Source organism: Maylandia zebra, linkage group LG22 (genome assembly GCF_041146795.1).
Source record: "Maylandia zebra isolate NMK-2024a linkage group LG22, Mzebra_GT3a, whole genome shotgun sequence".
NCBI lineage: Eukaryota > Metazoa > Chordata > Actinopteri > Cichliformes > Cichlidae > Maylandia > Maylandia zebra.
In genome coordinates this window covers 2,462,315-2,486,630 of record NC_135187.1, presented here as the reverse complement: position 1 = coordinate 2,486,630, position 24,316 = coordinate 2,462,315, and the positions used below count along the sequence as shown (strand labels likewise).

Sequence of the window (24,316 nt, the reverse complement as noted above, 5' to 3'; positions counted from 1 at the left end):
CCAGCGGCTGAACAACAGCAGCACGTTTAAGCTTGATAAGCTGTTGTTAGAATGTATTTAATATTACTTTCTACACCAGGATCTTTTTCTACAGCTGACGGCTGTAACTGTGCAGGGGCGGATCTAGCAAAGTTTAGCCAGGGGGGCCGATAGGGCATGAACAGGGAAAAGGGGGCACAGAGACATACTTTTCTTTCTTATTCTCATTTAAAATGTCGAGCTTTTAATCAATAATTATCTGACTCTTACACCCAAAGTTTTCATCTGATGTAAAATGTATAGAAGTTCATTACTGTATATAGTAACTGTTAAGTCTAATATACCCTAGTAAGCTATAGTACTTTTTCCTTTGGGAACCATCTGTGCAGTCTGCAGTTCTGTTGAAGAAAGATGTTGATTTAATTTTAATCTATTTAATTATTCTTGAAAAATTATTTATTTCTGTGCATTTTTTCACACTGCATCAAATTAAAGTTGATTACATCGATTAAGCATCATGAGGTGGAGGGTGGGGGGTGGTTCCCTATTATTTTTTGCTGGGAGTTTGCAACCCTATTAGTTAGGTTGCTTAATATTTCTGCTAAGTACTCGTTAAAACACCAGAATAGGGAGGATGGAGCAGGTTTAAGTTCATTAGATTGATCAGTTTTGCTGAACTATGAAATATTTTGGGTGCAGTGTGTTTTTTACACACAGGTATAACAGAATAGCTTTAGTGTTGTTGTTTATTTAAACTTGAGTATAAACTTATACAAAATGCAGCAAGATATTAAAAAAACAGTTTTATTGATTAAAAACACACTATCGGATTCATATTGGTATCGGCCGATATCCAAATTTATGGTATCGGTATCGGACATAAAGATGTGGTATCGTGCCATCTCTAGTTTGAACCAGTGTTAATAATGTCATAACAGGAAGCTAAAATGAACCGAAGTTGAGTTAATCTAGTAAAAGTCCCGACAGCCTGCAGGTGCTGCGTCAGAGTGGTCACGAGCAGAGATTAAAGTGATGTTTCTGCAGCTCAGTTAGATGCTGAACTGCTGTGACTGAAACTTTATGTCTGCACCTGAATGCATCACAGGGATGAGAAGGAAAAACTGTGTAAGTGTGATGTTATTATTTTCATATTATATACAAGAGTCCATGAACCTGCCCAGCAGATTTAGTTGTTCTGGAAAGTTCCGGGTGCTTTAACCGCAGGTAATGAAGGAGAACTGGAAACCGTGGAAACCTTCATTTAGTCTTAAAGTCTTTAAGTCTAAAGATGTGCGACTCATTGTGTGTCTCTTTGTGCTTCAGTGCAACCTAAGCTCAGCTGTTATCACTGGAACTACAACAGAAGATTGTAATGTCTTTTTCAGACATCGTAACCAGAACATATCGTACGACGTCTGCAGGTTGTGTGTCTACACTCATCTAGTGTGTGATTCTGTAGAGAGGGCAGTGGGCAGCTGTGGGTTGTTTTTAAAGCCAGAGACACTGGAGCAGGTTGAATCCAGGGATATACAGTCACAGCTGGTGTCATGAGCTGAAGGCCGACTGACACACCTTATAAAGGCTCCAGTCTGGGATCTTCAGCTGCTATGCTGATTCCCAAAAAAAGTAATTATGTAGTAGTTAGGCACAATTTGGCTCAGTCAACCCTGACAGGTGCAATTACCACAGCTCTGTGCTCGTGTGTGTGTGTGTGTGTGTGTGTGTGTGTGTGTGTGTGTGTGTGGTGGGGGGGTCTTGATTTGAAACAGTTCATTGATTTGTCCTGATTGACTTGCTGTCAGTTTTATCTTTTCTGAAAATGGGCTGCAGCCAAGTGCTGATTCATCTGCAGGGAGCCTTTAATGCTGCGCCGGTGGAAGCTGGAGTTGGATTCTTGACTCTGAAAAAATGAAGATGTACGAGTAACCCTGAGATAATATTTCCTGTGCTAATCACAGTGTATCTGCTTGCCCTCCGGTTTGTGAGGATTTGTACTCTAGGTGGAAAACTCTACCAGAATGTGAACGTTTGCTCACTAATACGTCTGCTAATTAGCTTGAAACTGTCTCTTTTTTAATCTTTGCTGTGTTGCACTCATCACTCTGGTTCTTCCTTCCTGCAGTCAGTCGATCGAGACTGTCAAAGTGTGCAGGACAGGATGTGCGCTGTTCCATTTCCTGTGCATTTAACTGGAACCATGTTCTTTATCTGTGGGGTGGTATTTTTGCCACTGTGCATCTTTTCCACAGCATTTGATATTTTATAACAAAACTTATTTAAATGAAACAAGTCTTAGAAATCCTGCTGCTCGTGTCAAATGCAACACACGTTTTCAGGGTTTCTGAAAGTTTTGATGATAATGATCGATTTCTCCAAAGACTTGTGGAAACCCTTTAGTCTTCCTAGGAAACAGGTGGTCTGCCCTCCCAGAATCTCATTGCATCTCACCCTTTGATGTTTTTAATGACCTCTACAGCAGAAAACGAACGTTTTTATCTCAATATTACATTTCCTCTTTCATGACACCAGATCGTTTTTTCACCTCAGTTAACAGAAGTCACAGAAACAGACTTTTTAATGCATTTATGATGCAATTATCTGACAATGATGTGACTTGTGGAGTAGTTAACTCTGCTAACAGCTCACTGAAAAGCCTTTGCTTCAGTTTTAATGAGTGAAATTTTAGTATTTTATTAGTCTGTTAAATGAGCACCAAGCAGACGTTACCTACGTCTCCAAGGATGCAGCGTGCCAAACAAGCTAGCTAGCACCTACACCTACCTGTAGCTCCACCCTCTCATACAGGTAACGTCACTTTTGGCTGCAGAAAATCAACATCTATGCTCGGATATTATTTGAATGTTTTTGTGTCTTATGCCGCCCCCCTGCACCCGGGCCCTCCGTCACTAAAAGCTTAAATGTGGAAATCTCCTGTTTCAACAAGCATTAATGTAGTGTTAGAGTTTCACTTTATCAGACACATTAGTGCTATAATTGGTTAATTTTAATATGCTTCTCTAATTATATATATAATCCCTTTTCTTCCCTGTGGTACTGAAAGCAGTATTGAGTGTTTTCCTCAGTATCACAAGAAGAACAATGTTTTTCCAGCTTTGAGTGGTTCTACTGAGGCGGAGGAAAAGTTCATGTTTGGATGATTCCCAATCACAGCTCCTCTCCTCAGTGGTGAACCTGTTGTTGGGGCACCAGTCTCACATCTTCATGCATGAGAGACGTCTCGTTTTTATTGTAGGGCAAGGATTCATTTCTGTACTCCTGGCAAAGAATAAATACTGCTACTGGAGCTGATTCTTTACACTTTGTTTGGAGCCATCGTTTCTTTTATTTTGGGGTAAATAGTTCTCTGGACTTTCTGAACGTCTTTCAGTGCTTTCACTCACTTCACTTCAGTTCTTGTACCTGAGAAGTTTCAGAGGGATTTTTATGTTTGCTAACGTTGATCTATGAATCACTCAAGAATAAAAAAGCACCTAACTTACGCAATGACCCTGCTCTGTGTAAATAATCATTTTAAAATTTGATCTTTAAGCACTTTGTTATTAACGTCTATTAAAAAAGGGGGTTGTTTAGTTGACTCTATAAAACCCACCACAGATAAGTCTGACTGGTATATAATAGTATTTCTGCACCAATAAGGTGATTCTCAAAGAGCTTCAGTATTAGTAAATCTCAATATGCTGTGTAGTGTATTCTTAAAAAAGTTAAGTGAGCTGGACACGTGAAGGACAAAACATAATCAACCCCTCAGCAGATGGACAGTATCTGAAAGTCGTATCTTTAAAAAAATAAGAAAACAAAAGCAGCAAAGATGTGACACAGGACCCGAGTTCATCCTCCTTCAGTTGTTCTTCAGTTGTTGAGAGGCCTCAGTGAACAGTAGGAGGCAGAAAAGGCGCAGAGACGCCCAATTATACAAGAACCCAGTTGAATCAGTAGCAACAGGTGGTAACGAGTGATGAGTGGGTACGTATGGAGGAGGTGATCTGTCAAACACAGTGGAGGCTCTGTTGTTGATAGAAGAGGCCTCATTACAGAAAGCACTGAAAAGTACCCTCAGCTATTGAGCCACCACATCAGATCGTTTCATTATCAGCGTGACGACGATCCCAATCATACTGCCAGCGTAGGAAAGACTCAAGACTTTTGCACAGCACTGCATTTTCTGGATAATTATTTCATTGCACCTGACTTTACATGACCTAATCACACCGTGGTGTGATGCACACCTGTTGGCCAGCTGTGCGGGGCTGATGTGTTCATGCAGCTACAGGAGGAACACATTCAGACTGGGTTTGTTCCTTTTCTACCAGAACTTTTAAAGAAGTTTGGCTTTTTGAACTTCTCAGCTCCGCACTCTCCAACAGAAATATTACACCTTCTTGAAAACTTGTTACAGTTAATTAGAGTAATTTAATGTTACACACAGTTAGATGTAGAAGGTGAAAAAAGAAGTCTTTGATCAAAATTGCTTCAAATTGGGGTGCCATTACCCCAAACAGTGGACCTTTCCTTACTTTTCCTGCATTTGCATGAGAAATGTTTCCTGCCACAGCCTGACACCTGAAAGCAAACTTTTCACTCACCACCCACGAGCTGAGACTCATCGTGGTAACAGGAAGTCACTGTGGCAGAATGCTGCTGAGGGCTCAGAGCTTTCAAGAAATCTTTACGCCATAATGAAGACAAATTGATTGTAGTAGCTTGGTCTCGATGTTATAATGAATTCAATTACAAAATTCTTTGGAGAATATTTGATGCTGACCGGAGAATCACCTCTGAGCTGTATTTCAGACCTTTGTTTCTCACTCAGCTTCTCACGGCTGAAATGGGCAACTGTTCATGAGCTCGCCTGTCCCGGTTTAGATTTATGTTGACTCTGATGAGGTGCATTAATCTACTGCAAGCTTGTGACTCAGGTTCATCCAGCCAGTTAATTTCTGCGCCCCGTAGCTGGAGACGGTCCTTCCAGAGGCTCGGCAACGATAAAAAACAGATCATTCATTTGACACTTAATGAGATTTCTACATCACAAATAACTATCTGGCCTAATACTGCTGAATGTATCTGAACCTGTTTTAGATTTACAGCACTGCAGCTTGTTTCTGCACACTGTGCACATGACCGTGTTTCTCTACTTATTTGTGACCTTTGTTTTTCCAGCCGCTCTCTTTATGCTGAGCTCGCGTGTTCACCACTCCAGCAGGAGTGACCACTGCAGGAAAACCAGGAGCTGAGAAGCTTCATTTGTGCAAATTGGAGCTTAGTGCCTTGCTCAAGGTCTAATGAAAACAAATGAGTTACGTGAGTATCGGTGATCGACGACCGGGACCTCGCCTGTTGGTCAATTACATCTCGTTAAGCCTGGAGCATTCTGACCGTCACCATGTTGGTGTTATGAAAGCTGATGGCACATTAAAGGCTTGGATTTGATTAGTCATAAGTCAGATCTGATTAACACATGTTTATTCTCTTTTCTGACTCTAACAGTGACCAGAAATTATAAAAAAATAACTTCATGTCTTATGCTTTAAGACTAGTGACTATACCCATAAACTCACCAGGAAACTGTTCACTAAGCCTGTTTTCCTGTTGACTTCGGTGCCACTAGAAGTCGTGTTTGTAACTAATGGAGGTCCCCCTGCTGGTCATTAGGAGTAATGCAGGTTAAATATCCGCTTTGGCTTTTCTTTCGAGAGATAACTTATCTGTAATATTCCATAATTCAAAGATAATTATGTAAAGTGAAAAAGTCCTGGATATTTAAAGTGTGAATATTAATGAATAAATTGAAGTAGTTAACAATCACTCTGTGATTTTGTGACATTACTGGGCTGCATGCTAACAACCTGCTCCGCTTTAATGTCCCCGACAGAAACTGGACGAGGCGGTTTTCCACAGTCTCGTTATTTCTCAGCGACTCTTTAACAATCTGCAGAGCACCTGGTCTTTTCTAAGTAAACAGTTTTTGTTACATAAGTAGGTAGATACTGCATCATTGTTTCCAGGTGACTATGATGATCCAGATGATGGGAAACAGGAAGGCACAGACGTTTTGTAAAAACCACGTTTACTGTTGTACTTGCTGAACTTTCCAGGCAGATGACCATGTGGAATCTGAACTCAGCTGAACGCTGAGTTTCTCTCACGAGCTTTTCCTCAGTGTGTAGTGATGAAATTGACTTTGCTCGGAAGTTAACGTTGACCTTTGACTTCCCGGCACGTAGGTTAGCTCTACTGTAGACAAACCCATCAGAGAAAGTGTTCAGGTGGGCTAGCTCACCTTTGACACAGCAGATATTGGCAACGCAGCTCTTCTGCTCTTGCCTCGGGCGTCTTGCTAAGTGCTGGACTTGCTTTGCTACTTCTCCACCTAAATAAGCTTCACACTGCTAAAGAATCACAGACATGCTGTATTTTAAAGCCAGAAATGTTGCACATGCGCTTCAGATAAGCTTCATCAAACAGTCGGTGGCTGTGGGCTCATGGACTCGGTGTGATAAGGAATTTTGGGTGCTTCCTGAGACGGGCTGGATGTCTGGGCTTGGTTGCAGCATCCTGCTCTGTTGTCAGTGTGGCTGTCTGATTGAAACATGAGACTTTATTCTTTCAAATCTTCATGCAGTCTCTCTGCTGCAGCTCTGCTGATCGCTGTCTTGTCTAAATCCATGCGAGCAGTAGCCGCACACACACTGTGTAAACATAATGGAAGGGAAACATGAACCGTGACTCATTCATTACACAGTGAATGTAACTGAACCTGTAACCTGACAGTTACGCTGCCTTGTTGTGGACATGGTATCAGGCTGAGTTTGGACCCAGCTCTGGGCCCTGCTTTCACTCATGAATATGTAATATCAGTAAAGAGAAACAGACTCATTATAATATTGTTTACACTGAGCTGACTCGGGTCATGTCCTCTGTTCACCGGTCTCGACACTTCCTGTCTCAGCTGTGCTGCAGACCTGCGACGCTTTGACTTCTCGACCTGGAACACTTAAAGGTCTTTTTATGATCTGTTTGAAGAAACCATCAATGAAGCTTTTTTTGTTTTTTGCTACTGTCTGTTTGCCGCTCTTCTTGCCCTCCTTCCCAAACGGCATCTGTACACTGCAGCACAGTGAGCTGCAGGACAGGTGACGCATGCTGTCTATTTATTTTTATTTAAATACCAAGAAAACCCAACAGTCTTTGTTAATGACTAAAACTCACTCTTCTCTCCTAATTCATGACAACTTTGTTCAGTGATTATATCAGGAAGTAAACAGCTACAGGGACACAGCTGGCTCACAGCTGGATTGTGACAGTGAAAGAAAATAATTCTTAATTACAGAATCAGTTTAAAACCGAATCTTTGCTGACTCATTACATATATTTAGAGACATGTTTGTAGTTTGTTTTGCAGTGGATGAGCAACCCAATTCCTTTTTTTAATAATGTATCATCATCATCACCATCATCATCAGGGATGAACTAATTCCTTGATGCAAACAGTCTCAGGGTAACATACAAAACTTGGTTATATGAGTAAAATCCCAGCAGATGAGCCAGTCTCAGTCTCAGTACCGGATCCCAGCATCTTATCCTCCTCTCGACTGTCAGTCAGCTACGCTAGTCTTCGGGCTGACGCTCGGCTCTGTTCTGAGGCAAAGCGTGAACAGCAGACAACATTTCAGTCTATAACAGTTACAATACTACCAAAACATATAAAACTGCAACTTTCTGTGTGGAAACAATCAAAGTTGTATCTCAGGATTATTAAAGATATAGAAAACTGATGCTCTGCACAGACTGTTCCTGTAAGGAGACTTCCTCATGTTTCTTCTGTTTGCTCTTTTTCATCCCGGTTGGTGTCACACTGGGTTGACCTTTGACCTTTGCTCTTTTCTCCTCCCTCCATTGTTGACTTTTGTTAGCTTTGTGCTTTTTCAACCAGTGTTTACTTTTGTTTCTTTGCCTTTAAACAAAGTTAAAACGAGCTTTAGTTTTACATTTCAAAATAAAAGTTCATTGTTTTACTAACATTTCTATATGACATCGATCTCAAACGTGGCTTTATTCACATTATTATTGCACTTTCTGCCATGTATATGAAAACACCAAATTATAGACACATCTTTAGAAAACGAAAGGTTTCTAATACCCTTTCCTACATGTTACTTATGGCTGCTCATGTGAGCCTGTGGCAGGTACCACTGTGTGGCAGGCAGAGGTCGGACTCAAACACAAAGGGATCAACTAAAAAAGACGAAACATGAAACTCTAAAACTACAAACTGGGAGCTATAAGCTACAAACAACTAATAATTAACAACCAGAACATTAAGAGGGAAACATGGCACAAAAGGAAGCACACAGCAAACAGGGACGACACAACCACGAGCAGAGAGGGAGGACTTGAACGAGGGGCAGCAGGTGAGAACACAGGAGGAATAAATCAACACATAAGGAGAAAGGGGAAGCAAAGCAATGCACTACTAAAATAAAACAGGAAACACAAAACAGAGACTGAGCGACAGAGACCACGACGAGCAGGACACGACCAAATAAACAAGTAACAAAGAACCAGAAATACACACGATGAAGCTCGAAAGCACATGGAAGCTAAACAAATATGGATCATAGAGGTAAACAGAATGGACAAAAACACCGTCACAGACACAGGATGGCCTCTAACGAAGTCATTAATGTTACAGTTTTGCAAAATACCCAAAAACAATGATATTCTTCATTTTTGCTGCTGTAGTAAAAACAGGTGTCAGTCCGCTTCAATGGAGCTGTGACGATAACCGTCTGTGTGCTTCCTTTGCAGTTTGTGCTGTGAAACCAAACAGTGTTTCCTTTGTGTGATAACAAATGTCAGTCGCTTGTGTTGTTACACTCATTGCTCAGTGTGTTGGCCCCGCCCTCTTTTCTCTCTGCGTGTCTCTTTACCTCCATTTTTTTGTTTGTATTCTCACATTATCCAGTTTGCTTTTATCCTGTTTGCTGCTTCTCGTGTGATTAGTGTGTGCACAGTAGTTATTAAGTGAAAATATAGATGTGCATTGCAATTACAGCATAATAAAACAGAGCAGTGCTGATGATTAGTGCTGGAGGAGAATCAGTGCAGCGCACTCACAGAGAATAAGAAATAAAAGAAAACAAATGCCAAGGGGGGCATTAGGAAATCAAGCAGAGAAAAACACAGCATTGGTATTCGCAGCAGACTCACTTGTGTACTTTCATCCTTTAATACGCGTCTGCCACTTTTTTTCCCAGTTCTTCTTCTTCTTTATCTTTTGTACTCTTTCTGCCATCTGTCCAGGCACTAGTCTGTTCCCAGACGTGCTATTAAAAGAGAGGTAGTTCTTTCACCTGCTGCCCCCAAGCACTGCTTTGCCCTTCTGTTTCATTTCCTGTGCTGACTAAGAAGAATCCGCCTCTTCCATCTTTAATTCTGTTCAAATCCTTCATCTTTAGACGATTCTGTGTTTAGTTCGGTCTTTTCAAGCTGTATCGTTTCATTTAATGCCAAATCTGGCAAACTAAAAATAACACCAAAATAGTTCATTCCAAACTAGAAAATATCTGTTTATTTACTTTGTGTTATAGAGTTAAAACAGCACTTTATAAAAACTGTAGTCTTCTCAGGTCAGCCCAAGACTGCTGAAGGTTCTTCATTTGTCAAACTGTTGTTGGCTGAATATGATATGATTAAGTTTTTGTCCTTTTATTAGTGACTTGAACCGATCTAGACTCAGAAACAATTTGCTCTTTCACTTCAGTTCAACATGAATCAGAAACAATGGGAGACTTCAAAGAAACGAACAGGAAGCTGATGCAACCTGAGCCTCTGTCTCAAATCGTGTTAATGATGTCGCCGTCAGTGCTCACACATGCACCGCGTGCTTTCAGCACTTGACACACGTATTGGACAACAACAGCTGATGACTTTTGAAAAATGAAGAAGTTGGATGCTGCAGTGTGACCCTGAGGTTTGTCAGAGGCTGCGGTTCATGTCAGGAAGCTTTGTTTATTCAGGAAGAGATGGTGGTTTGGCTGCTTCACCACAGCAACTCTGCACACTGACTAATCTTTCTTTCCCAGTGCATTAAAATGTGTCGTGAACCGGTCCTTAGGCATGACGGATGAATCGCTCGGTATCACGGTAAAACTTGTGGCCACAACACCAACATGAAGCGAGACCATGTGCATCACAGCAGCTTGTACAAAAGCGTTTGGTGCAGTAAAACTGGACCAAAGAGAGGATTCACTGTGTTCAGTTTCTGCTTCGTCCATCTGAAGTAAGTCTTTCCTCCAGCTGCTTTTATTTGTCTAAATCATGAGCAAAAACAAACAGGTCAAAAGTCTTTAAGCCTCCAAAATGATAGTTTGGACCAGAAGACTATAGCACATTGATACAGACAAAACTTTCAGATGTTTATGTGGTGCAGACAGCAACCCAAAAACGACTTTCAGTTTCTGTCTCACCACACAAACCTGATGCCAGGCTCACAGCTCGTCTTTCCAGAGCCGCGGAGTAATTGTGTGTTTTATATGTCACTGCTTTCATCTGAAGTCACGCTGAACAGCGGCTCCGAGACTCGGCTGGAAGACCGAGGAGGAGGCTTAAATTCCTACACTGTAGAGACTTGTAAGAAGTGATACCTTAGTTAGTTCCTGTCAGCGATGAATGAAATGACTGCTGAAGAATGCCCTTGCCCTCCTCCAAACACACTTAACGATACACCTCTTGAGACATGTTATAACCCGAAAGAAATATTCTCCTTTACATCTGCAGGATAAGTAATTGGGTGCCACGGGCATCAGCGACACACGTTAGATCTCACGTATAGAGACGCAGCAGCACTGAGCCAACTATGTGTCAGATTTGTGCTCATGCTTGAAATCAATGCTCGTGTTTCTTCCTGGGAGTAAAATGGTTATTCTACTTAATCCACTGTTAGGGCGAAGCATCGAGGCTCTGTTTTTATAATCGGTATGCATCATGGCTGCGCTTTTGTATGTCAGTGTGTACTGATAAGCTTTATTTGTTCAAGGAAAACATGCTGGGCAAGTATGACCCTGTCTCTGGTCCCTGCTTGCTTCATTTGTTTCCACATTTTAAACCTTAAACCGAATGACCCTCCAGGGTTCCTGATGGGTTTTACGTCTGCTTGAATCCTGTTGCTAGTAGGAAGAAATTAAAAGCCACTCATCAGTGAATATCCTTGAGCCATTTGTAACTTTTTTTGCCAGTTGGTGCCGGGCAGGTAGCGCACAGTGGATTTATGGTGCTTGAACCTTTGAGTCTAAAACATTTAATAAATGCACCACAAAACTGAGCAAATATAAAGAGGCCATTCCACAGAGCTGCACAGATGGTGGTAATTACATGTGATGAAGCCACCGTGAGCGATCCCCGTCACAGTACACATTCAGAATGACACAAGGGGCATGTCAGTATTTTTAATTAAGCTTTTAAACGTAGAAGGGAGAGCCTCTGTGTCCCAGAGGCAAAGGATGCTTCTGCATTTAATCTTTTTGGATGACACTCCGTATTTCTCCTAATGCTAAAACATGGAAACACAAAATCAAAGTTTAACACAGCACCGTACGGCCATCTGTAGCCTGGTTTCAATTAAAGGGAAAACCTGAACCTCTGACCCTTACACTGATGTCACCTGGTGGCCTCTTATGATGTGAGGGCATGGTGCTTTCTCCACTTTGAAAGGCTCACTGCTAATTAATAGAAAGCTTCTTTGAGCAGAGGCACTTGTGTCCTGATGACAGCGGCCTCCTCTATCCAGAGCACACCGAGCTCGGTGAACAGCCTGATGAGACGAATGTGAATCGTATGCTTGGAGCGTCACAGTCACCTCATCTCAACCCAGCTGAAAACCTTTTTATGAGTTTTTCCACTGATGCTTTAGACACAGATCTCCAGCACTATCCTCAAAACATCAAATCATGGGAAATGCACTATAATGCACCTACACATTACACCTACAGGAGACCCGTGCCATGAAGCTCCTGGTGCACAGTGATTCAGCTGATATCAATGCCAGATGGTGTTTGGAGACTTTTAAACACCTTCCTCTGTTGCTTTAAATGATCTGCTTGTTTGTAGCTGCTGTTTTTCCTGAATTCTTCCAATTTGTAATAATTCCACTTACAGTTGATGGTGAAATATCTTGCTGTTAAACGTGTATGCAGAGATGTTAGCGGCTGCTAATAGCAAGCTAGTGTGGTGGGCGTGGTATTCATCGCCGTGGGGCAGACATTTGGATTCATCTACTTGCTTCGTTTACGCTGCATTGACGGTTGGTTCAGGGGTGTGTTGGCATTAAGATGCAGGTGCAGTCACCTGTTCGTTTACCTGGTATTGATCAGTGCTGGCCAGGGTGAGCTCGAGGCGACAGAGTTCGGTTGGCTGTAGGTTGAGCAGTTTCTATCTGTACATGAGCACACGCCTGTTAAAACTGCAGTGCAGGGATATGGAAATAAAGAGGAGCTAACAGTCTCTGAAGTCCCTCACAGCCTTTCTTCTGTGCATCGTGTTTATTTTTTCTTACACTGGACAGTTATCATCTTCTTATAATATATTGTTGACTGTCCAATAAAATATAGAAACCTGCTGTAAGTGTATGAATGCATCATGTAAATAGTAGCTGCAGTTAATCTTACAGCAGCTGCTAACCCACAGTAACACTACTCATGAACTGTAACATGATGGGATGTCTTCATTCACATTTAGCATGGGATTTTTGTGAAGTGCAATGTCATCATTAAAAGAAGCACTTAAATTTCAAAAGTTATATACTCTGATTTTCTATGAACATCAGCTACTGGATGGAAAACAAAGTTTTAAAGAAAAAGTGTGAAACAAACTTGGATCTTGATTCTGCCAGTGGAAGGGGACATCCTTATTACATCATCTCAGGCATAGAAGCCACACCCACCTGCTGTTCAAATGCTTTGTGACCGACAGCCAATCAGTAGAAAGTTGACTTTAAAGGAGCGGCTGCTGAAAGCAAACAGAGGATGAGGGGCTGCAGAGAGGTGATGAAGCTACACATGTTCCCACTGGGAAACTCCCCAGTATAGCGACCCTCTTCCAGTGGATCTGCTGGGAGTTTTAGGTGCCATATTCAACTCCGGTTTGAAGCAGTTTGGAGGCTTCTTGAATTCAAACCCAGCACCCTTAACGATTGCAGTATTTCCCATCGAGACCCAAACTCGGGTTTCCTCAGCTCCGTGTGAAAGATAATTGGTGGACAGAAATATGTCTGTTTCCTAATTTGCTTGGCCTTTGGCTCACTGTGTGCTGCACTGGCTTTTGTAAATGAACTGCTGTTTCCTCATTAGAGTCAGGTCTGTTTTATCACCCAGTAAACTGTTGAGACAAACAACAGAGGGGGCTGTTATTTTTCATCTGCTAAAACGAAGCGCCTCGCTCCTCTAGGGTTTAATTATACTGTGTTGAACTGAATTAGAATTAATGAAACACTTTGTAATACTTTGGGACAGAAGCTGCACATCAAACTGTCCTACTTTTACCAGTGCAGATTTATCACGTATGTGCTGTAGGCTGCCGTGGAAGTTTGGGATCCTGTTTAGAGTCTCAGTCACATGTTAGGCAGAAGGCTAAATGTTTTTGTGGTCCACCATCATGGCGGGAAACCTTCCTCTGCTGATTTAGCTTTTCAAAGTTCAGAGTTTTCCTGTTTTCAAAGTCTTTTCTAAATTCCTGTTTTCTTCTTGTGATTTTAAGCTGAAGCGGGATTTATGTGTAAGACTCCAGCCATAGCCGACATCGTGATCCTGGTAGACGGTTCCTGGAGTATCGGGCGGATCAACTTCAGGCTGGTCAGGACCTTCCTGGAGAACCTGGTCAAGGCGTTTTCAGTGGAGATTGACAAGACTAGGATTGGTGAGAAGATTTCAGTCCCTTTGGAGGATGGAGTCTGAGCCAGACTGGAATCTGTTATTAAGTTACTGTTAAATATTACTACCTAATTGTAGTTTAAATTCCACTCTTACTTTTGCACGCAGGTCTGGCTCAGTACAGTGGAGACCCCAGGATCGAGTGGCATCTGAACGCTCACACCACTAAAGAGTCTGTAATCGATGCTGTGAAGAATCTGCCATATAAAGGAGGAAACACACTGACAGGTGCGAAACCCCAGCCTCCCACTGGTTATTATGGTCTGCTCTCCCCATCAGAGTGAACAGATAATGCTCAGAGGTGCACTTGGACCAAAGCCTGTCCTTTTGCCCGAGCTTATTAAACTGAGGGGAGCTCATTTTGGATTAGTCTTCAAGTGTTGGTGACCTTGCCGCATTCGGCTGATAAGAGCTGAGTGTGAATCAGAAGGTCGGCTAGCTTTCTAAAGTTTCAGCATCACTTTTAACGGACAGTAGAAGGAAATAAATAAAGACATTCACCAATATTCAGGACAAGATTGGTAAAGCAGGAATGCAGCACATGCTGTTATTTGAATAATAGTTATAAAATTAGTCTTTTTGTGTTTGTTACTTAAACCAGCAGGAGAAACATTTCATAGAAGTATGACTTCATCCTGGAATTCATCAGGATGTTCTTGGACTAAACAACCATCAACTCTACCAACAGGCACTTTCATTTGTTTCGTGTTGTTCTGGGAAGAGGGGAAACAGAAAATTAAAGAATCTAAAAACTGAATTATACAAAAATGAATCCACGTGGAAAGCATCACTAATGAAGCAGAGGGTCCCGGCTGTCCACAAGATTCAAGACGAAAGAATAATCAGCATTAAGCTGAGTTTCTAGTAGCTGTCCAAAAGCTGCCTGAGGTAAACTTTCAGTCCCAGAGCAGATCTTATTGGTTATATTAATGAAAGGCCAAGATTCGTGAACATCAGGCATATTAAAACATACGGTACTTTGTTATCGATACCTGAGCACGTGTACGTCCACACAGGCTGACTCAGGGTTCAGCATCTCGCCCATGTGTTACTGCGCCACACTGACAGGAGGAGCCAGGATTGGATGGAGATGACCTGCTCGGGTTTAGTGAACATCACAAAACAGTCAATATCATTAAATGTAAACTGACTGGACTTGAGTGGGCGTCTTCCTCGTGCACAAACTTTAGTTATGGAGTTGTGAGCAAAGACTGATGCATTTCCATCACCATCCAGATGATGTGCAGTTACATTTCTAAATTATGAGTTTGACCCTAGAAATCTCTGGAAGGTTTCATGTGTGGCTGCCCTCCGGTCACGTTGTAAATACTATTGTTTTGCTCTTAAATTAAAAAACCAAAAAATTATGACAGCTTTGTTTTATCTGACAGAATATTCACAATTAGGAACATTCAGTCTCAGTTTGGGCCTAAAAATCTCCCCCACTCATCTGACACTTGTAGACTGAAATTGTAATATAGTCTTATGGAGGCGTCCTGATAGCTCACTGTGAAGCCTTCACTTTATCTGTTATTCTGATTGGAGAGTACAAACAGGATCGGAAAAGAAAAACCGTTTCACCCCAGGGATTTATCACAGACGTCCACCCTCCCCGACCCTCCTCGTGGTTTTGTTTTTGTTGATAGGGAATCATTGCAGGGTCTTTACCATGAAGTATGGATCACCTTGAGACAGGCTGTTGTAATTTGACCCTCTTTAAATAAAATTGAACTTCTTGTGTTGCTAATGAAACTGATCTATCGCTCGAGGGAGCAGCAGGACTTTAACAGTCTGTTAGAAGTTGAAGAAGACGTCTGTAATGTCGTTAATGGACACAGCTGAACTCAGCTGCTCATTATGTTATCAAGCTCATTAGACAAAAACCTTGTTGAGCTAATAAGGCGCTCTATAACAATCATTTTCAAGTCTTTGATTGCAACTCTTGAGGCTACGTCTCGGCTCAGAGGCATTTATCTGTCCTCGCTACACCTCAGTGGGAAACTTTAAGTACACTCAAACTGTCAGCCAGGACGTAACTGTTGCTTTAAAAGTGCAGACGATAAACGGCTCGAATCTCCCGCACTTTATCCAACTCATGATAGATTTAATATGTATGCAGAAGTATGTTATAGTAAAAGTAAACCATGTTTTTATGGTTTTCCTACATTTAATGTTTTTGACTCGTCAGCTTTGCTCCACGCAGCAGGAAAGCTGAATGAAAACAACATTTTCTTCATTGTTGTGACTAAAATGTTCATGTTTTCTATAGGAATCTGTGAAATTCAGCTATATATCACTAAGTGACATTTACAAGGTTTTTGTTGTTTTTTTTACTGGTTTGTGCCCAAATTTGGGACTTTGGGTCTTTTTTTATATTTCAACTAGCCAGTACTTTTGTTCCCAAATTACAGATCCTGGTTTAATAGTTTTTGAGATATTTATGTTTGAATATTGCTTCAGATTTCAATGTGTGAAAAAAATATCTGGTTTTCAAAAAAATATTTGATAAATGAAGCAAAATTTCCACAGCACTCAGTATCTAAGTCCAGACTTTAGAGTATTTAAACAAATCGTAGATGGCCGAGGCTGCGATGATTCCAGATCAAATGGCTCCTCTTCTTATTTTTATTTCAGCATCTTCATGTTTTCGCTTTGTCTTTGTTTGAATCCGACCAGGTCTGGCTCTGACCTTCGTCCTGGAGAACAGCTTCAAACCCGAGTCAGGCTCCAGACCCGGTGTTCCCAAGATAGGAATCCTCATCACGGATGGGAAGTCCCAGGATGATGTCATACCCCCAGCGCAGAGCCTGAAGGATGCTGGGATAGAACTGTTTGCCATTGGTATGACAGCACTAAATGCTCCACACACCATGGGCTCGGCTGTTGCTCTGCTACACGTGCAGCTGGTTGATGGCAAACATAGAGCACAATGATACATCTGTCTGTATGTGTTGAAATGGTGCAGCTCCTTTGGTTCACTGAGCTCTCCTTCATATAAACCAGCTGATGTCTTTAAAGATTCACAGTTTTTCCTTTGGAGTTTTCTAGGCTGAACTCTGTTTTCTTCTTCAGCACAGTCACAGCTTAATTTCAACATTTCCGCCGTTCTGTGTTTGTGCTGAAATAGCAGGTTATTAATTAACTGACAAAAACTGAATAAAAGACCTTTAATGATATTTGCAGATATTCATGAGGCAAGAACAGCAGGCAGCATCTTAGATTCATGCTGATGCTTCTTGTCTTATAAATATTTTTAATGCATTTCATTTCGGACTACCCCTGATGCTATGCTACCTTTGGACTCAGTCTGTTGCTCTTGTCAGCCTTCAGCTTTAGCTTGTAGTTTCAGCAGGGGGAAAGTTTAGAGATGGAATAAGAAACCCTGTTGCAGAGAGTGCATGTCACAGCCTGGCGAATAGTTTTGCTGTTGTAGATGAAGTCCTGTGTATATATTCATGTTCTGGTTGCGTCATGGAAAACTTATTTCCAACACCTTTCATGTCACCGTTGCTGACAGTCGGATCACTCGGTTTTCTCTCTCCTCTCCCTCCAGGTGTGAAAAATGCCGATGAGAATGAGCTGAAGGCGATTGCCTCACCTCCAGAGGAAACTCACGTTTACAACGTGGCAGACTTCAGCGTGATGAGCGACATCGTGGAAGGTCTCACCAAGACCGTTTGCGACCGCGTGGAGCAGCTCGACAAGAAGATCAAAGGTCTGAAGAGCAGCAGGAATCAGCAGAGTCGGAGATGATACCGCGAAGATGCTGCTGTTTGCATCGGTGTTGCTTTGTTGATGCTGTTGGTTATAAAAATAACAAGACCACTTCCCCACCAAATATATTGCAGCCTTGTTATCTTTGTAATGAAATGCCCACAACGTTGTGCCGCATAAACACAGATGTGGCTTCAGATAGCAGCAGAGATGTTGCAGTTTATTACTTTCAGAGTCACTTTGCACACACAACAGGATCATTTCAGCTCTCGCAGGCTGGTCTGACCCGAGTTTCACACGTAATAGAAGAAAAATCTCTGCTTTCTTTATTATCTGCAGGGGGGGCGGAGCCTGCCCCGCCACCAGCCGTCGTGGCTGCACCTCGTGACCTCGTGACCTCGGAGATAACTGCTCGTAGTTTCCGGGTGACATGGACACACGCATCGGGTCAGGTGGAGAAATACCGAGTGGTGTACTACCCTGCCAGTGGGGGGCAGCCAGAAGAAAAGGTATTTTACTTGTTTTATTGTTGGTCCATTATTATTTTAATTATTTTCATTTATTTTTGGAGTTTTTCATGCCTGAAAGAAACACACTTTTTCTTGGCGATTAATGCAAATCATGCAATTTTCAAGAAACTACAAATAGTTCTCTTTATTTTTCACTTTTAATTTTCAGCTTCCATCATAGTTTTTCCACCACAGCGAACGGCCCTGCTTTTATTGTAATTGTGCAATAAAGTCTAAACTACTGTGTGATTGTTAGGCGGCTCATCTGGCTTTCTGGCTTCTTATAACTGACTGAAGGGAGCGCTTTTCTTTTGTCCCCTTAATTAGTGGAACTTTGGTCCTGATTCGCCTCCACAGAGCAAATAAAATACAAACTGTCTGTGATGTAGTGGCAGCATTTTAATTAAAGCTGCTCGGCTAATCCTTTTAAGGGTCACTTCCAGAAGTTAAGTAATTTCTCAGAGTGATCTGCACGATAAATGCCAACAATTATGCAGGATTTGCAGTAAGGGAATAATAAAAGCGAGCACTCTCGTATGCTGTGGTAAACTATATTCTGTTATTTTCATTATTAGCCATTAGCTGTGGAAGATGTGAAAAACTGGAGCACTGATGTGTCTTTTTAATCAGTGTGCCTAACTACAGACATCCACTGACTTATTCTGTGACGTAGGTGTTTTCCCATGTGCGGAAATGTCCGGATAATACATTCAAACTTTGTTTCCATACCTATATCACCACGCAGACATGCAGTGCTGTAATTTTCCAAGTTTATATTTATGCTCCTGCAGTTCCTTCTTATTTTTATCCCATTTCTCTTTGATGTTTATTACAACTTGCAGCTGGAACGGCCCAGTTTCCCCACAAGGAAAACTGAGGTTTCATCAAAGCTAATCTGATCTAGTTACACTCAATTTAAATCTCTTTGGAGAGAGCTGAATGCCTGCAGCAAGATGTGGTGCTTTTTTCAACCTTGTGATATGCACTCGCTTAATAAACAGAAGATTTTTTTCTGTATTTTAATGCTTTTTGACAAACAAAGTTCTGCTGTCTATTACAAAGACATGAAGAGCTCTAATTTAGAGCAAATTAAGATTGTTTTAATCCCAGCTGTATCAGACAGTTATGTCCCTGAGAGCACAGCAGAAATGAATGAGCATCACAAGCAAACATACTTGTTTAGTGTGTCTGACTGACTGGTTTATCTCATTCCAGCATTGTACACTTACTGCACTTGATAACACTGCTGTGATATCCAGGCTGTGACCCACTGGGATCTGTTTTTAGGTGGTCCAGGGGACACAGAACAGCGTGGAGCTGAGCTATCTGAACTCTCTGACAGAGTACCAGGTGGCTGTTTTTGCCGTCTATCGCAGCGCCGCAAGTGAAGCCCTGAGAGGAAGTGCTACTACATGTAAGTTTATATGTTTACTCATTCAAGCAGATGGAAGCAGGAAACATGGTAGTAAGCACCATGCAGCATCTGATGGTCTGTAAGGCCCATTTTGAAGCCTCAATTGCAACAATATTGGCGTCTTCATTGAGACATGTTGAAGCTAACAGTGACTTCTCTGCTAATGCTAGCAAACCTGGTGCAGTCACCTTGCAGTCCTGTTGCCTTTGAGTTGGGGACCAGGTCTGCGACCAGTCATAGTCAGTTTTTTCATGCATTAGTTCAGTATTGAGTGGAAATGAATGCAGTATGTTTGTGAAATTACAAACCTTTTACTACCTACATACACAGAAAGCCACACTAACTCTTTATACAAAGTTTTGTCAGAACCTCACAGATTTGAAACAATCTGTGGTTAGCACTGTTGCCTCACAGCAAGAAGGTCCTGAGTTCAATTCCACCATCAGGCCGGGTCTTTCTGTGTGGAGTTTGCATGTTCTCCCCGTGTTTGCGTGGGTTCCTCCCACTGTCCAACGACATGCCGCTTGTGGGGATAGGTTAATTGGATAATCCAAATTGCCATTAGGTGTGAATGTGAGTGTGAATGGTTGTCTGTCCCTGTGTGTTGGCCCTGCGACAGACTGGCGACCTGTCCAGGGTGTACCCCGCCTCTCACCCTATGACAGCTGGGATAGGCTCCAGCGCCCCCCGCGACCCTGAGAAGGATAAGCAGAAGAGAATGGATGGATTCAGAATTTCGTCTACAAACAGTTACACAGTTTAGTGATGCAGGGACTAGGCAGCCGTGCTTTTATGAAGATGTGTAAGCAGAATGCAGCCAGTTGGCAATCAGCTGAGTCGAGTCTTGAGTTGCAACGTGACATCTTGTGGCGAAGTTGCGCTCATAGCTCATCGTTACAGACTGAGACTGACTGTAATGTGTCAGCAGTTTATTTGCATCTATGATCGAGATGTGATTACCTGCAAAAACCGGTGAATGTGTCTGAGAGCGACTGCAGTTCCTTTGAGTCAGACGGGTTCCCTCCCACTAAGAGGCCTGAGCCATCGCCAGTGGTTGAGGGTGTTTCACATTCAGGTGAACGTTTGGTGACCGTGACTACTTCAAATTGTTCAAAGAGCTCCAAAAGGCATCGCCAGCACAAACACAGGTCAGGGACGAGATGAATTCATTAATACATTTTTAATGAATGAATGAATTTTTCATATTTCTGTTGTAACTTGGCTTGATAGCGATTGATTCACTTTTGGATTGAGTCTCAAGCGGCCGTTTGAAGAACTGTGAAAACCACACGATGAAGATTTACCTACATGTTGCAGAGGCAAATGAACAATGTCCATTTGAGCCTCATTTAAGAATTAAGTCCCAAATGAGGGATCTGAACTCTTCATTTTTCCCAGCATGCACCTCTTCTATTATTCACTATCGCTCTCAGTCTTAAACCTCCAAGACAGTCTTCCCCTGGGATCTTTCATTGTGCTGTTAATTCTCTGCATCAAACCATTTCTGCTTCTGTGCAGTAGAAATGTGTTCTTGCTCACACTGAAGAGAAAGACTCAGTGTTAACCTGCAGAGCTTTTAATCATTTATTTATTGCTTTAATTTTGCTTTGAAGAAACTGACAGGACCGAGATGAACAACACACCTTTGGTCTTTTCACTCAATTCCAATGAAGCCAATTTATGACTGTTGAGTTGCAGCATCTGTAATAGCAGTGATAGAGCAGCAGACATGTGTTGTACTACAAAGGAAAACAGTGAATTTGGGCCATAAAAGCTACACAGGTGTTTCATTATTTATTCGTGGCCCGATCCTCCTCTGACAGGATGCCTGTGGCGAGCTCTAATTCTGGTGGTATTGCCTGAGGCCTCGTGCTGACATGTGTACCCCGAGCCAGAGCCTGGCTGGATTCTCTGACCTTCTCGACCTGGCGTTCGCTGACGAATGACAGGGGATTCCTCCCTGTTGGTCGAGGATGAATGCAAAGTCACAAGTTGACCTTGTAGCAAAGTTAATGTGCTGTGGCTGTTTGCTGGAAGCTGCCACTTCTGCCCTGCTGCACTGTCTGGTTAAGGCAGCAAATTAAACATGATGCTAGGTACTAATTGATTTGGGGGTTTGAGCAGAGTGTGGTACAAAAGTGGAACATTTATCAAAGCAATAAGTGAGGACTTCACTCGTACTGTCTGACTGTCTGACTCTCTGAAATATATTCGATTTCATGAAACCAGACCTCCATTTCAATCACATCAACTGCTTGACTTAAAATACACTGTGGTGGTTTGCAGAGGCAAAACTACATCACGTCGGCCGTCGGCCCAAAGCTTCAGGACCTGGTTGTAAATCTCATTAGTCTCTTTTCTAGTTAAAGCTCGTTTGGCTCATTGCCGTGCAGGACAATGACCTCTGAATAACTGCTGTTTTTAACAACCCTGACATTGTGCATTACTGTTTAAAATACATCAAAGAAGATTTGGATTTCTGTTTAATCATGCATGAACTTACAAGACCTAATTTACTTCTATTGCTGCCGGAGAGCCGTAGGATAACGAATTCCTTAGACTTTAGAAAAGAGCGAGTTTTCTATGAAATGTGAATTTTCAGGACTTGTCTGGCCCAAAACAGTCGAAGGTTAGTGTAAAAGTGCCAGATTACTGTTTTAGGTAAGATTTAATCAGCTACACTTCCTTATTGTTTAAAAGTAAATGTGTCAAAGGAAGAAACGCCGTCATCCAAACCCTGTGCTTGTGTCCGACAGTGGCCCTGCCCACGGTGAACAACCTGGAGTTGTTTGATATTACTCACAGCACTATGCGGGTCCGCTGGAAGGCCGTCGCTGGGGCTTCTGGGTACATGATCCTGTACGCCCCGCTGACTGAAGAGGATGCTTCAGATGAGAAGGAGGTGAGGAGTGTGCTCGTGTGCAATGAGAGTAAATGTGAGGCAAAGAATGAGCTGTATGATGCAGAGCAGGGTGCTCCCTGCTGGGCGCCAGCTCCTTTTCCAAAACAATGTTTCCTCAGATTTCTTTACATCACACAACGTTCCTCACAGGCCTACTTTAAACTCTGATCCAAGTAAAATATCTCCTACTTTATGTCATTTTAAAAGCCATTCAAATATAGTGTTCAAAACTTTGTGAAAGTAACTGAACTCCTGTGCTGCCTTGTGTTTATTAATTGATGAAGTCCAGTTGCCCTCATCAATTAGTCCATATTTCAAAAAACGAGACGCCAAAATGTTGACAAAGAGACTTTAATCAGGTTGTAATCAACCTGAGTGGTAAGCAAAGACTGTGTTAGTGTGGCTGAAAAATGTGGTTTTTAATATGTGCCAGTGTGAATATTTAACATCTTACAACTCAGCATTGTTTATCGGAAAAACATGAGCTGAATTCTTGATGTTGAGACTGATGATGGAAAAAACCAAACGACTCCGCTGCTCCAGGTCATTGTGCTCACCTGATGCGCCGCTCTCAGGCTTGGACACATCATCCAATGAAGGCTGCTCTCTGGTCACTGACGTATAGACCCAGCTCTCATCAGCAGAGTATTTCAACATGAGAGGCAGCAGTGATGGAAGAGTTGATATTTGCTCTTTGTCGAAGTTTGAAGTCTAAGACGTCCAGCCAGACAGGAAGTGGTCCTGTGGTGCAGGCGGCGACCCTGGAGGAGGTTCAACCAACTTTACTTCAGGCATTTTTAATCAAACAGAGTAACCGTACTGTATGACTGCACATCGTATACTTTATAGAAGCAGAATTCTGGATGTGCACTTTTCAAATTGTTAACTCCAACACTGTTAGAGTTAACATGGATGTCATTATGGTTTGATATAACCAATAAGCCAGCATTCAGGTTTCTGGTGTGATGAACAGTCTTTTGTTAGAGTGAACATGAATAGAAAAACTTGAACTATAACTTCAAATACCTGCAGGTTTGAGCGGAAGAAACTTTGGACTGAATGTAATCAGCAGCTCAGGATCTCACAATTTGACTTTTTGACTTTGGAGAAAAATCACAGGATATCGTTGGACATTTGCATAACAAAGACTTTCTGCGCCTGTTGACTTTTGTCTGTGGTTTTGCTTCTCGTTTGGTATTTTTGTCTTCGGCGTTCGCAGGAATTCCACCTAAATTTGCTTTGAAATAGTCTATTAAAGACGGTGACTGTCGGAGCTGACAGACTGCTAATTTGCATTCAGCTGAATAAAGTTGACCTTCTTAGATGTCTTTGTAATTATAATTGAGTTGCTTCAAAGTAAACGTCTGCTTTCATGTGCCGTTTCTGTTATTTTTCTACATATTCTGTATCTTTGACTACTTTGTACTATGAGTCTCAGGAAGGAAACAAAGGAAGGGGGATAGAAGGAAATGGCCAAAAACATGTACCAGAAATATCAGATAATATTAGAGAAAGTGGTGGCAGTAGAGAGTCTTTAATTCACTCTAATAAACAGCACGGCTGATCCTGAGCCACCTTTCAGTGTCCCCACCATGCAGGAGTCAAAAAAGTGCAGCCACCCTCTGAGTCACAGTAATATATCTTTAAAACCTGTGACCAATTAGAGGACAAAACACAACCAAAGCATCAATTACACCTTAAAGACTGAATAACACTTCAAAGTGAAACAGGCACGCATACAAAGACCAGCACTGATTGGAAAGAAGACATTAAAAGCAAACAGCACGACAGACTGGAACATGGGGATCCTTTGCAGGTAAATTCAGCAGTTAAGGAAGACGAGACATTCAAA

General features: G+C 42.0%; 1 protein-coding gene across 5 annotated transcripts in view; it reads left to right on the top strand.

Moving 5' to 3' along the window:
- Positions 1–24,316, top strand: part of col14a1b (collagen, type XIV, alpha 1b) — a 166,445-nt gene that overhangs the window by 47,703 nt on the left and 94,426 nt on the right. For all 5 annotated transcript variants that reach the window (XM_004574223.5, XM_004574222.5, XM_004574224.5 and 2 more), the window contains 7 exons: positions 13,753–13,911; positions 14,034–14,153; positions 16,602–16,766; positions 17,479–17,640; positions 17,979–18,148; positions 19,436–19,562; positions 22,319–22,464. In XM_004574223.5, the coding sequence (XP_004574280.1) occupies positions 13,753–13,911; positions 14,034–14,153; positions 16,602–16,766; positions 17,479–17,640; positions 17,979–18,148; positions 19,436–19,562; positions 22,319–22,464 (1,049 nt within the window). The remainder of the gene's footprint in view (positions 1–13,752; positions 13,912–14,033; positions 14,154–16,601; positions 16,767–17,478; positions 17,641–17,978; positions 18,149–19,435; positions 19,563–22,318; positions 22,465–24,316) is intronic.